The sequence below is a fragment of the Bubalus kerabau genome, chromosome 15, assembly GCF_029407905.1.
Source record: "Bubalus kerabau isolate K-KA32 ecotype Philippines breed swamp buffalo chromosome 15, PCC_UOA_SB_1v2, whole genome shotgun sequence".
NCBI classification, from domain to species: domain Eukaryota; kingdom Metazoa; phylum Chordata; class Mammalia; order Artiodactyla; family Bovidae; genus Bubalus; species Bubalus kerabau.
The window spans coordinates 52,006,349-52,020,044 of NC_073638.1; the positions used below are offsets into that span (position 1 = coordinate 52,006,349).

Genomic DNA, 13,696 nt, shown 5'->3' on the forward strand with positions numbered 1-13,696 from the left:
TCTTAAGACAGTGGACTTGGTTAGCATGGATATCAGTTTTGTGTATTTGTTTCTTATCTATGAAATAAGATGAGAAAGATACTTAAGGGTTAAATCAGTGTTTTTCAGCCTTTTTAAATCACTGTCACTCCCTTTTCCCCAGGGCTCTTTTGTAGACCTTTTTCCCCAGGGATCCTTTGTAGACCTTTTTCATGCTCACCTCATGAAATTTTAATACCTCGTATATTCTGTGTTATTTGTTTATGTACTGTGGCTCTTTGGAAGACCATAAACCATTTTTAATTGATGATAATTGCTTTACAATATTATGTTGGTTTCTGCCATACAACAACTTGAATCAGTTGTAGCCCTCCCTCTTGAACCTCCCTCCCACTCCAACTGCATAAACTATTTTATCTATGATTTTTTTCTCCCCCTTAAGAGGTAATTTTGTTCCCTTTGAAAATGATTGTTTTTTTGGTAGCACTATTGATGTTCCGAATTAAATATATCTTCTATCTGACAAGGTATTTGTGTAGACTACTTGATTTGGAAATGAAAACTCTCATCTTTATTTGATGTGCCTCACTAACTTATGTGCTGAATTGTCCTTTTTTTTTTTTTTTTAATCCTTAATGCTGACCTAGTGCCTGGCATAGAGTAGGTGCCCACTAAGAGTTTATTAATGAATAAGCCCTGAGAGGAAAGACTCCCAAGAAATACAGATTGCAGGGTAACAGGTTTTGTTTTACTCTTGGGTGAACTTAATCATTCCATTACCACCCTAGAGGGATCCAGATCTAAGTGAGACTTTCTTTGATATTCCTCTTGTCTTGGGAAGCTGTCAATTTGATGTTGTGTGCAGAGATATTCTTCTGATTTGGAAATAAGTCATATAACAAATCTGGAAATGGAATAAGGTTGCACAAAGATTTGTTGCATTGTTATATCATTGTTCGTTGCATGTTACCCAGTATGGGATTGTGTTTCATTATGGTAATGATAAATCCAGAGTTTAAAAGTTTGGAATACTTGCTACAATTGATGTTGCCACACTCTTAAGTCATTCTTTAGAGTCATCTGTTCCTTTTCTTAGTAATTATTCCTAACAAGGACTAGTTTAAGATTGAGTATATGACAGTGTCAGTTTCTGAATGAAAGGAATAGTTAAAGGAGAGAAATTACAGGCAGGATGTCAGCACTGGTGAGCAAGTTAGGTTGAAGATCTTTTGAGTATTGATCTTTTGAGTGTTCAGTTTAGTTCAGTCGCTCAGTTGTGTCCGACTCTTTGCGACCCCATGAACCGCAGCATGCCAGGCCTCCCTGTCCATCAACTCCTGGAGCTTTGAGTAAATTATTGGTTATTCATGCTACATGGGTAAGGTTTGAGTTATTTGTACATAAACATCTGATCTTTTTTAAGCTTTTAAAAAAATTGATACATAGACATTACATTTCAGATGTTTAATGTAATAGTCAAATATTTGTATATATTGTGAAATGTTTACCACAGTGAGTCTAAGTAACATCTATCATCAATAGAAATTTTTTCTCATGATGAAAATTCTAAGATCTCCTATTCTCTTCAGTTCAGTCGCTCAGTCGTGTCCAACTCTTTGCACCTCCATGAACTGCAGCACACCAGGCCTCCCTGTCCATCACCAACTCCCAGAGTTTACTCAGACTCATGTCCATTGAGTCAGTGATGCCATCCAACCATCTCATCCTCTGTCATCCCCTTCTCCTCCCACCTTCAGTCTTTCCCAGCATCAGGGTCTTTTCCAATGAGTCAGTTCTTCACATCAGGTGGCCAAAGTATTGGAGTTTCAGCTTCAGCATCAGTCCTTTCAATGAATATTTAGGACTGATTTCCTTTAGGAAATCCAGGGCTCCTTTAGGATGGTTTAATCTCCCTGTAGTCCAAGGGACTCTCAAGAGTCTTCTCCAACACCACAGTTCAAAAGCATCAATTCTTCGGCACTCAGCTTTCTTTATAGTCCAACTCTAACATCCATACATGACTACTGGAAAAGCCATATATACCTACCCTGTTAGCAATTTTCACATATGCAGTGCAGTATTTTTAACTATAGTCAGCATGCTATGCCTTAAAATCCCAGGAGTTATTTTATAGCTCTAAGTTTGCCCCTTTTGACTCTCCTTCACCAATTTTGCCTATCACCCACCCTCTGCCTCTGGCAACCACTTATCTATTCTCTGTATTGGTGAGCTTATTTTTGTTGGTGGTGATTTTGTTTTTTAAGATTCCACAAATAAGTGAGAACACTTGTCTTTGTCTTGTGTCACTTATTTATATTTGATTTTCTTTGCCTTGCTTAATTCACGTAGCATTATGCCCATAAGGTCTCTCCATTTTACACAGATGCAAAGTTTTCTTTGTATTTTGTGGCTAAACAATATTTTGTTACACATATATACCATGTTTTCTTTACCCATTCATCCACTGATATGCACTTAGGTTGCTTCCATATCTTGGCTATAGTAAATAATGCTGCTGTGAATATTGAGGTACATATTTGTTTTCAAATTAGTGTTTTCGTTTTCTTTGGGTATATACCCAGGAGTGGAATTGCTGAATTGTATGGTAGTTCTATTTTTAATTTTTTGAGAACCTTCCATACTATACTGTTTTCCATCATGGCTGCACCATACATTCCCACCAACATTGTAGGAAGGGTCCCCCTTTTCTCCACAATCTCACCAGCACTTACTTTTTTTTTTATTGTATGATTTCATTTATATAAAATGTTCAGAATAGGCAAATCCATAGAGACAACATAGATTGCTGCTTGCCCTGGGGTTAGTGGGGGTGTTGAGGGGATATGAAGAGCAGCTGCTAATGGGTACTGTACTAGGTCAGATAGCACCCCCCCACCCCTAATTTAGAACAGAAATGTTCTAAAATCGATCGTGGTGATTTTGCACATCTTTGTGGATATACTAAAAACTAAAAATGTACTAAAGTGTACATTTTAAATGGATTAATTTTTTGGTGTGTGAATTACATCTCAATAAAGTTGTTATTAAAAATATTTAAAGCTATAAAAAAATACCGAAGAACGAACAAGGTCCTTGAATAATCCCAACACAGAGAACTTCCACTTTCAGTTAGTATATTAGAGTGTGAAGAGGTTAAGAGTTAAATACTGCTGCTGCTGCTAAGTCGCTTCAGACGTGTCTGACTCTCTGCGACCCCATAGACGGCAGCCCACCAGGCTCCCCCGTCCCTGGGATTCTCCAGGCAAGAACACTGGAGTGGGTTGCCATTTCCTTCTCCTCACCAGCACTTATTATTTGTTGTCTTTTTAGGTAGTAGTCGTTTTGACAACGGTGAGGTGATGTCATTGGCTTTGATTTGCATTTCACTGGTGGTTAGCTATGTTAAGCATCTTTTCATGTACCTGTTGGTCATCTGTATGTAGTATTTAGAAAGACGTCTGTTCCTGTCCTCATTGCATTTTTTTAATTGGATTTTTTGCCATTAAGTTGTGTGAATTCTTTATGTAGTTTTGAATTTTAGCCATTTATCATATATATGATGTGCAAATATTTTCTCCCATTCAGTAGATTGCCTTTTCATTTTGTTGTAGTTTCCTTTGCTGTGCAGAAGCTTTTTAGTTATAGTCCCACTTATTTATTTTTCTTCTGTTGCCTTTGCTTGTAGTGGCAGATCCAAGAATCATGACCAAGGCAGATATAGAGGAATTTACCCCCTATGCTTCCTTCTAGGAGTTTTATGATTTCAGATCTTGTGTTCAGGTCTTTAATCCGTTTTGTTTATGGTGTAAGATAATGGTCCAGTTTTATTCTCTTATGTGTGGTTGTCCAGTTTTCCCAGTGCCATTGGTTGAAGAAACTGTCCTTTCTCCATTGTGTTCTTGGCTCTTCTGTTGTAAATTAACTGATTGTTGATAAATTGTTCTTAATTTTAACTTAAAGTTGTTTTGAAATAACTGAGTTGATAAACCTTTGTCAGTGAGAATCTGTGGAAATGTGTGGTATAAACAGTGTAAGTTGGGACTTATTTCCCTCCTTGTGGGTTTGAGGTAGTTCACAAGTATCTTGTTTTCTGCTGTTTATGGGACTGGAAGATCTTTTTTGGTAAAATTTTAACTCAGGAAAACAACATCTCCAATACATATTCTGGTTGTTTTGTTTTGTTTTTCTTTAAAGAAAATTGATTGTGCTTGAGCAGGCAGTACTCCATTTTTGTGGCATAGCTATTAAGACAATTGAAAAGATTTAATGAATGCATGAATTAAATATATTTGAAGTATGTCAGATTACTTGCTTGGATTTTTAAATGACATTAGAAATGTTTTTAAAAAACTTTTAAATTAAAAGTTTTTTTTTTAACTTTTTAAAAAGTTTTAAATTAAACTTTTTAAAAAAGTTTAAACTTTTTTTGTTGCATTTTTAATTTAGATGTAAATTCAAAACTGACATGACACAGTAAAATATTCTTAGTTGGTGATACTGATATATATTCCAAAACACTTTTTTCTAATGTGTTTTGAACTTGTTCACCTCCATGATACCTTTATAAAAGACTTCAAATGTTTCATAAGCAGATCTTGCTGGCTAGTGGTTAGTTTTTCCCTCTTATCAAAAGAAATTAATGGTATGTTCATTAGCTGTTTTGTCGATGTTTAGCTCCAAAAGGAACACAGAAGGTGTGGACATAAGTGAACAAAGGAGAAATAATAGCAGCAGAGGTGTGATATGTACATGTCGTTTTGGGAAGACCTGTGGATTTTAGAAGGGAATCACAGGATTTTCTTTAAACAGTGGGTCTCAGTGAAAGAATGGTTTGGTTCAGCTCTCCATCACCTCTGATAATGAAATAATTCAACTCAAAGTTATTCATAGATATTATTCATTATCTCTTTTTGACTGTTAGCTAGCTGAGTTCTTGTGTGCTCCTATAAGCTGATTGAAATTGACACCATTAAAGCTTCTCAATGTGTGATTACAGCCACACATTACTATCCATACAAGGTCCATCTGTTCAAAACAGAGCCTGCTGTAGAGATTTTTATAGGTAATCTTAGCGAGAATCTTTAGGTTCAGTGAAGTGTCTTGGTTGACTGTCTTATTTTTCAGTGAAAATTTGAGGGAATTATTTTTCTTCTTCTATTAATTAAGCATGAAGCATAGAATGGAGGCTTTGAGAGGACTTTTCTCGTGGTCCAGGGATGTGGGTTTGATCTGTGGTCAGGGAACTAAGAATCCCACATGTCAAGCTACAACTGAGACCTGAGGCAGCCAAATAAATTAACTAAATTTAAAAAGAACAATGGAGGCTTTGAGTCTTACAAAGGGAATGTTCCCCAAGCTCAAGCACAATCACTTTGCTTTAATATCAGGTATTATCCCATACTGAATTAAGTCTAAAATGTAATTAAGTAAATAGGAAGACTGGGGTCTATTTATGGTTATCAAAAAAAATTTTTAACTTAAATTAGCCTGCCATTTAAGATTTCTAAATGCCAAAAAATGAAAGGATGCAAAACTTACGGTCAGACTGCTTTGTTTTAAATTCCCTTGTACAGGAAATTGAGAATTGTGTTAAAGTACAGTCTACTCACTCTTGTGTCCTCCTAGGATTCGGCACAAATACCAGTGGGAATAGTATTTTTGGAAGTAAACCAGGACCTGGCACTCTGGGGACTGGGCTTGGCGCAGGATTTGGAACAGGTAAGGGATTGTACCAGGAGACTCAGCAAGTGACACAACTTGGCTTTCCAACTGCTGGAACTTAAGCCTTTCGTTTCATCATATGTATGAAAATAAGAGGCCTATAGATTTTCATTTTCACAAACAGATTTATAAAACATTCCCATATGCTTTATTTACCGGGCTTTAAAAACTGGCTCATTTATCTTAGAAGCTGAATATTCATTCCTTTTCTACAAAATGTTCTCTGATAGTCCTGGTCTCCCTGGGATTTTCAGTACTTAATGTGAGACCTGTCAGTATGATGACAAGTCCCTGAGACCCTGAACTGTTAGTTAAGTAAGCTTTATTACCCTAATAATAATGCAGCAGTAAGAGCACATGCTGAAATAATTAATATATAGATTAAGGTTTTGCAAGGTCTGTGCATGCTTTTCCATTCTTCTCACTTTGTTATAGAGCTAAAATGTCAAGCCTTTGTCTCCATTCCTGCCATTGATAATTGTTTTTCAATGCCTTTGAAGACGTTGTTCCTTCTACCTGCCCAGCTGTTTTAAACAGTTGGAGAGGGTGATGGTCATAAAATGAATAAGTGCTTACAGGGTGATTTAAGCATATAGTTTTGTCTACTTCCCCAATTCATCTGACCATAGGTGAGTCACTTAGTTGCAAATCATGTATTTCTGTGGTCTCTACTTCTATTGTCCAGTTATCTGTCATCTCCTTGTTAATAGAACCTCATTTTGTACTCTGAACTGTTTCCCTTTGTTTTCTTTTTAAAATAAAAGATATAAGGTATTAAAAAGTCAGTAACAGAAGTAACATGAAAAGCCCACACTTTTCAATAGTGAAGTAACAGCTATTGAATGTTTGGCATGTATATTGTCAGACTTCTTTATATACACTTTTCATATATGTGTATACACACATGTATGTTTGTATGCTGTATGTGTTTGATATAGAGAATTTTTGTGATATTCTTGAAAGGAAGCCATGTCCTATACCAGTGTTTTTTAAACCAAAGGCTGAGATATATCAGGTGATATAATATTAATGTAGTTGATTGCAACCAGCATTCTTTAAAATGAACTAGAATTTTAAAATCATTGTATATTGCAAGGTTAAATATTGATTTAACTTTTAGTTTTATATATGTATGTGTTTTGGGTCTCAGTGTGTTTCATATTATGTGCTGTGGTCAAAAATGTTTCAAACTGAAAGCAGCTTCCTTATTCTGTATTGTTTGTTTCTTTCTTTTTTTTTTTTTTCATTTCCCATGACATTTTGGGCATATATTTTTCTTTGGATTGGTATATGTAGATCTAACTCATTTCTTTAAAAATAAGTATTAAGTGTTCCATTGTATACATATATATACACACACACACACACACAACACATGAGTAGTTACATGTACCATAATTTGTTTGACTTTTCTCCTGTTGATGGTCATTTGAATTATTTGATTTTATTAGCAGTGAGGTAGTGAAGATCTGTGTTATGTAATTTTGTGTATGGTACTGTTACTCTAGGATTGAATTGGGAATTGTCAGAAGAGACACATATTTTTGAATTTTGGTCAGTCTTGCTAATCTTAATTTGCCTTCCACAAAGAATGCCAGTTTGCATTTTTGCTCATATTTTATAAAAATGCTCCCTTTTTCATACACTTTCCATGTTGTTTGTTTTCTTCATCTTTGTGTGAATGATAGTGAAAGGTGGTTCTAATTTGCACTGTGCTGATTACCAGTGAGGGATACCTTTGTGTATGTTTACTGGCTGTTTGCATCTTTCAGTTCTCTATTTATATTTGATCTTTGTTTACTGTTGATAATGTTTTATATATTGTGGATATTAAATCTTTTTGGTTGTATGGAAAACTTTTTGAGCTTTTGAGCTTACTCAAATTCCACAACATATATTTTGCAAGAAATGAAAACTGAAAATCTGTGGGGTTTTGTACAATGTGTTCCTTAAACTTAAGCAGAATATAACTTCTGACATCAGTGTTCTTGTCTAATCCCAGAGGAAAGGTTAGCTTTAGTGTGGGCTTTTTCAAGGTAGTTTTGACTCTAGTTTATGAACTTTAAACCTAAGCTTGGGTAAGGTGCTACTCCAATGTCTGTTACCAGATATTTCCACTCTGTCTTTATTGTTTAATTTTTTGTTTATGGTATCTTAATGTACCAGTTTTATTTTTATGTGGTCAAAAGTTGTCATTCTCTCCACTTTGGTTTCTGGGTCTTGCAGACTATGATTTGCAGTACTTTATTCTGTAGTACAAGATTATAAAGTGGTCTAAAAGTCTTTTCTTGATGCTGTTGTCTTCTGTTCCACAGTAATGTAATATCTCAGTCTTTTTCTTTGTTTGAATATATTTGGTTTTCCTTGAACAGTTGAGCCTCACAGACAGTGAATCTTATTTTCATTGCTGTTACATAGTCCTAATTGATGCCTTGCCCATAGAAACTAAAAACCAAATACAATCAATAAAGAACTTTACACCCCTAATCATAGCACCAGTAGATGATGTAGGGAAACAAGAGTTGTGATCACTGAGTACACACTATTGAAATTCTTTGATGATTACATCTGCTAAAGCAGGCTTTTGTCTTTGAGAGGAATGTGTCTAGACACTATTAGGTATGCGTACCCTCATTAGTGAATTCTGCATTGCATGATATCACAATTAGAATAACATTGTAGCTATGGACTATGTTTTAGGGAAAGTGAAAGTTACTCAGTTGTGTCTGAGTCTTTGCAACCCCATGGACTATATATAGTCCATGTAATTCTCCAGGCCAGAATACTGGAGTGGGTAGCCTGTCCCTTCTCCTGCGGATCTTCCCAACACAGGAATCAAACTGGGGTCTCCTGCATTACAGGCAGATTCTTTAACAACTGAGCTATCAGCTATCATATCAGCAGTTGGAAATGTTCTTTACCAACATTTCCCATGTTTGAAGGAAACATTAAGCCTTGACTGTGTGGATCACAATAAATTGTGGAAAATTCTTAAAGAGATGGGAATACCAGACCACCTTACCTGCCTCCCAAGAAGCCTGTATATAGGTCAGGAAACAACAGTTAAAACTGGACATGGAACGACAGACTGGTTCCAAATTGGGAAAGGAGTACGTCAAAGTTGTATATTGTCACCCTGCTTATTTAACTTATATGCTGAGTACATCATGCGAAATGCTGGGCTGGATGAAGTGCAAGCTGGAATCAAAGCTTACCAGGAGAAATATCAATAACCTCAGATATTCAGATGACACCACCCTTATGGCAGAAAGTGAAGAAGAACTAAAGAGCCTCTTGATGAATGTGAAAGAGGAGAGTGAAACAGTTGCTTTAAAACTCAACATTTAAAAAACTAAGATTGTGGCATCCTGTCCTATCACTTCATGGCTAATAGATGGGGAAACAATGGAAACAGCGAGAGACTTTATTTTTGATGGCTCCAAGATCACTGCAGATGGTGACTGCAGCCATGAAATTAAAAGACGCTTGCTCCTTGGAAGAAAAGCTATGACCAACCTAGACAGCATATTAAAAAACAGAGATATTACTTTGCTGAAAAAGGTCTGTCTAGTCAAAGCTGTGGTTTTTCCAGTGGTCATGTATGGATGTGAGAGTTGGACTGTTAAGGAAGGTGAGCACCAAAGAATTGATGCTTTTGAACTGTGGTATTGAAGAAGACTCTTGAGAGTCCCTTGGACTGCAAGGAGATCCAATCAGCCCATCCTAAAGGAAATCAGTCCTGAATATTCATTGGAAGGACTGATGCTGAAGCTGAAAATCCAATACTTTGGCCACCTGATGCGAAGAACTGACTGCTTAGAAAAGACCCTGATGCTGGGAAAGATTGAAGGCAGGAGGAGAAGGGGATGACAGAGCGTGAGATGGTTGGATGGCATTACCAACTTGATGGGCATAAGTTTGAGCAAACACCAGGAGTTGGTGATGGACAGGGAAGCCTGGCGTGCTGCAGTTCATGGGGTCGCAAAGAGTTGGACGTGACTGAACAACTGAACTCAGCTAGCTAAATGGGTATTCTTATATAGCTTCTTGCTTTGAGTGATAGAGCTTCAAACTCACTCCTCAACAGAAGTACATTTTCATGTAACTTAGGCGTTTGGGTACTTCATGACTAGTAGGCTGTAGAAACCTTAAATGTCCAAATACATAAATTTTTTGTACACTTAGATTTAAGTGACCAGTCAGTATAAAATGTTATAGTATTCTTTGACATGAATTTTTTTTTCTCCCAGTGTGCTCAGATTAAGGAACACTCATTAAATTATGGGTGGGTCCATTTCTTGTTTCACAGGGATAGTAACTGTTTCACTGGGATATCAGTAGTATGCCATTTTCTTGGTAATTGCTTATTAATATTACTAAGGAGTTTTAGTGTTTAATATTTTCCATGAAGTAGTGATAAGTTTAAAGGGGTGTGTGTGTTTTAGTCGTTCAGTTGTGTTCGACTCTTTGCGACCCCTGGAGTGTAGCCTGCCAGGCCCCTCTATCCATAGAATTCTCCAGGCAAGAATAGTGGAGTGGGTTGCCATTACCTTCTCCAGGGGATCTTCCCGACCCAGGAATCAAACCCACTCTCCTACTATGTGGGATTTAGTAAAGTTTGTTAGACTAAGATATACAAAATAATCTACCCAAAGCTAATATGTTCTGACATTCTTATATATATAATTACATTCTGACATTCATTAGAAGGTCTCAAAGGAATATATTTTTACTTATTCCTTGAGCATACTTGGAGTTTTTAAGAACACTGTTACCATGGTGCCCCCAGTATATCTTCCTTATGATTCCTACAACAAATCAGGAATATGACACATTTCATAAATTGACACTATCCCATCAGAGTATCCCTCAACTTGTGTAAGTCCTTTAATTATGCATTTTTATTATTTTGTAGGCTTTACTGAAATACAGTGATTTTTAGACTGTTTCCTGATTCTTCCTTCAGGGCTAATGCAAATACACACCCATCCAGAACAGAAATTTTTATCCATTTTATATATTCAGGTTTTATCTAAGCTTTTATTTAGGGGTAAGGAGGTGTTTGTTACCTGGGGGGGTGGGTAGGGGAAGAATCCTGAAATGTTTGCTGTAAGCTATGTCCTTTGAAGGAATAATATATTTTTAGTTTTTCTTCGGATTTTCACCAATTTCTAATGGGTTAAGTCTTATTCCCTGTTTCAAAACTGGGTTTTTAAAGATGAAATAATCCCATTGCTGTATTGTTATCTTCTTAACATTATTAATGAGGTTGAACAGTTAGAGAATGTTTTGTTCATTTTGGAGTCACCCTCATTAATTTATATTGTATGCTTCTCTGTGTAAAACTGCCTGTCCTTTTTTCTGGTTGCATCTCACAGCTGTTTCCATTCGATATTTTTGATATCCCAAGTAAATATGTTTGAAGTGATTTTCCTGGTAAACCATATCTCTGTAAGGAAGCATTGATATGTTGAAAGGAACTTCAGATCTTCCAAATTGCCAATAACTGTAACTTTTTTGAGAGTGGCAGGCTAGTGGAAAAGTACCTTTGATTTATGCCAATAGCTTATTAAAAAACTGAATTCTCCCCATTTTACACTTTAAAATCACTATCAACAACACAGTTCATAAACACGATTCATTAGGCTTTAATTGGTTCAGTTGAATGTTTTGATTTGCAGATGCTGAAATTTAAGGAGAAATGACAATTTTAAAAATTCTTTACAAATCTGTTTTTACTATACAGTAGCAGTTAAGAGCCCTGGCTGATTGTCAGATGCATTGAGGTTTGAACTTTGGTTTCACCACTTACAACATTTGTGACTTTGAACTAATTTATTAAACCTTCCATTTTCTCTCCTGGAAAATGGGGATAATAGTTCCTATTTCAGATTTGTAAAGGTTAAATGATATGATAGTAGCTAATATTTAGTGGATGTTAGTCTCTACCAGATTCCTAAATGCTTAATATATGTGTATTATTTTAATCTTAGGATAAATATCTAAGTTATGTATTATCTCATGTTATAGTTGAGGAAGCTGAAGCACAGAGAGGTTAAGTATTTTGCCTCTGACATATCTATCTCAGAACAGTGCCTGGCATATAGGTAGCATTTACTGTATTAGCTTTTTTTGTTGAAATGTGTGGTTATTATGAAGTTTCCAAATGTATTATATTTTTAAGTAACTGACCTCTGACATAACATTCAAAGGATCCTCTGTGGCGCTTTTTCTTTCCTCTTGTCTCCATAGCTCTTGGTGCTGGACAGGCATCTTTGTTTGGGAACAACCAACCTAAGCTCGGAGGGCCCCTTGGTACAGGAGCCTTTGGGGCCCCTGGATTTAATACAACGACAGCCACTTTGGGCTTTGGAGCCCCCCAGGCCCCAGTAGGTAAGTGTCAGTCACTTTAGAAGGTTTTTCACGGTTTATTTCTTGCTAATACTTAACTTGCTGACTTGAATTTCCATGCTACCCTCTTCCGTCCTTCCTTAAGCTGTACATACATACAAGTCATAAAACAATCATGTAATGTGGAAGGACTTAACAATAGATCCTGGTTTTGCCTGCTTCCTCACTTCTAGTCTTACGCCCCCAAAGAAACCACTTTTGTTGCAGCTTTTAATTGATCTGGTGTATAAATAAATTCATATCTGTAAGTGATGTGTTTATATTGCTGTATTTTGCTTAAGTCTACATATATTCAACTTGTTAATGATAGATGAGAATGTAACTCACTGATCCACCTCTGTTCTGTATTCACTTCTCCCAGTATATCTATGTGTACTGAATTCCTGAAGTTTTATCTATTAAAGTTTTTCGTATTTCATTCATTTGAATATCCCCTCCCAGTTTTTGTGATGTCTGCCTGCCACTTTATTATTATTTCTAACTTAAAATTAACTTACTTTGTGAGTTACACATCTTGTTGTTTTTTTTTTTTTTATTTTAATTGTCGATTTCCTTTTGTTTCTTTATTTTTTTATTTTCTTGGCCACACAGTGTAGCATGTGGGATCTTAGTTCCCTGACCAGGTATTGAACCTGCATCCCTTGCATTGGAACCTCAGAGTCTTAACCACTAGACCATCAGGGAAGTCCCTTAAATACCTTATTTTAAAGAAAATTATGTTTTACCAAAAATAAGAAACTGATATCACCTGGCAGATATGGAGTAACTGAGATGGATGAAGGAGAGGTATAATCCTCATGTTGCACATTTTGAGAAGCCTTTGCAAATTTAAGCTATGTCCCTACATACTTTTCTTAGTCTGTCAACTAGGAGATAGTATTTCTTGAGTCTCCATGATCAAGTAAGGCTAATAGTACCCTTCCTTACCCTTCTTTTTCTCTCATTTCTTTGCCCTTTTTATATTTTTGTATTAATAAAGTACTTTCTCCTAATACTTCCTGTCTTCTTTTCTTTGAGGAAAGAATAAAAGTTGTAAAGGAACACAGCATTTTATTATAACTATGAAAACATTGCTACTTAGCCACATAAGTTATTCTCATACAGCTATTTATTTCTCCTGGAACTTCTAATTATTTTTTTTTCCTTGTGTTACTCACCCATATCGCCTTACATTAGTCCACATTCTTAAGGGTGGTACCAGAATTCTTTTACCTCATTCTTTAGTCTCTCTGTCCTGTAGCAATATGAACTCTGTTTACTACCTAGGCCTTCAGCATTGCTCTGGGATAGTCCCTTCACATCTACTCACTGGAAACTGATATGTCTTGGATATAGGTTTTTTCTCTTTATTTCCTAAATTTTCTGGAATGTATCTTCAAGTTAAAGTTATATGAAAGATAAACTTTGACTGCTTACAGTTCTGAAAACATCTTCATTTGTTCCATACACTTATTATGAAACTCTGGTGTGAAAGTAATTCACCCTCAGAATTTTGACTGTATTTCTTGAGTTAACCGTTATTGGTAAGTTTCCTGCCTTTCTGAAACTTGTTCCCCCCACCCCCACAAACGTTTAGGATTGTCTC

General features: G+C 36.0%; 1 protein-coding gene across 3 annotated transcripts in view; it reads left to right on the forward strand.

The window, feature by feature from the left end:
• The window catches only part of NUP98 (nucleoporin 98 and 96 precursor), an 86,240-nt gene that overhangs the window by 22,996 nt on the left and 49,548 nt on the right, over positions 1 to 13,696 (forward strand). For all 3 annotated transcript variants that reach the window (XM_055548938.1, XM_055548939.1, XM_055548940.1), the window contains exons 11-12: positions 5,605 to 5,697; positions 11,953 to 12,093. In XM_055548938.1, the coding sequence (XP_055404913.1) occupies positions 5,605 to 5,697; positions 11,953 to 12,093 (234 nt within the window). The remainder of the gene's footprint in view (positions 1 to 5,604; positions 5,698 to 11,952; positions 12,094 to 13,696) is intronic.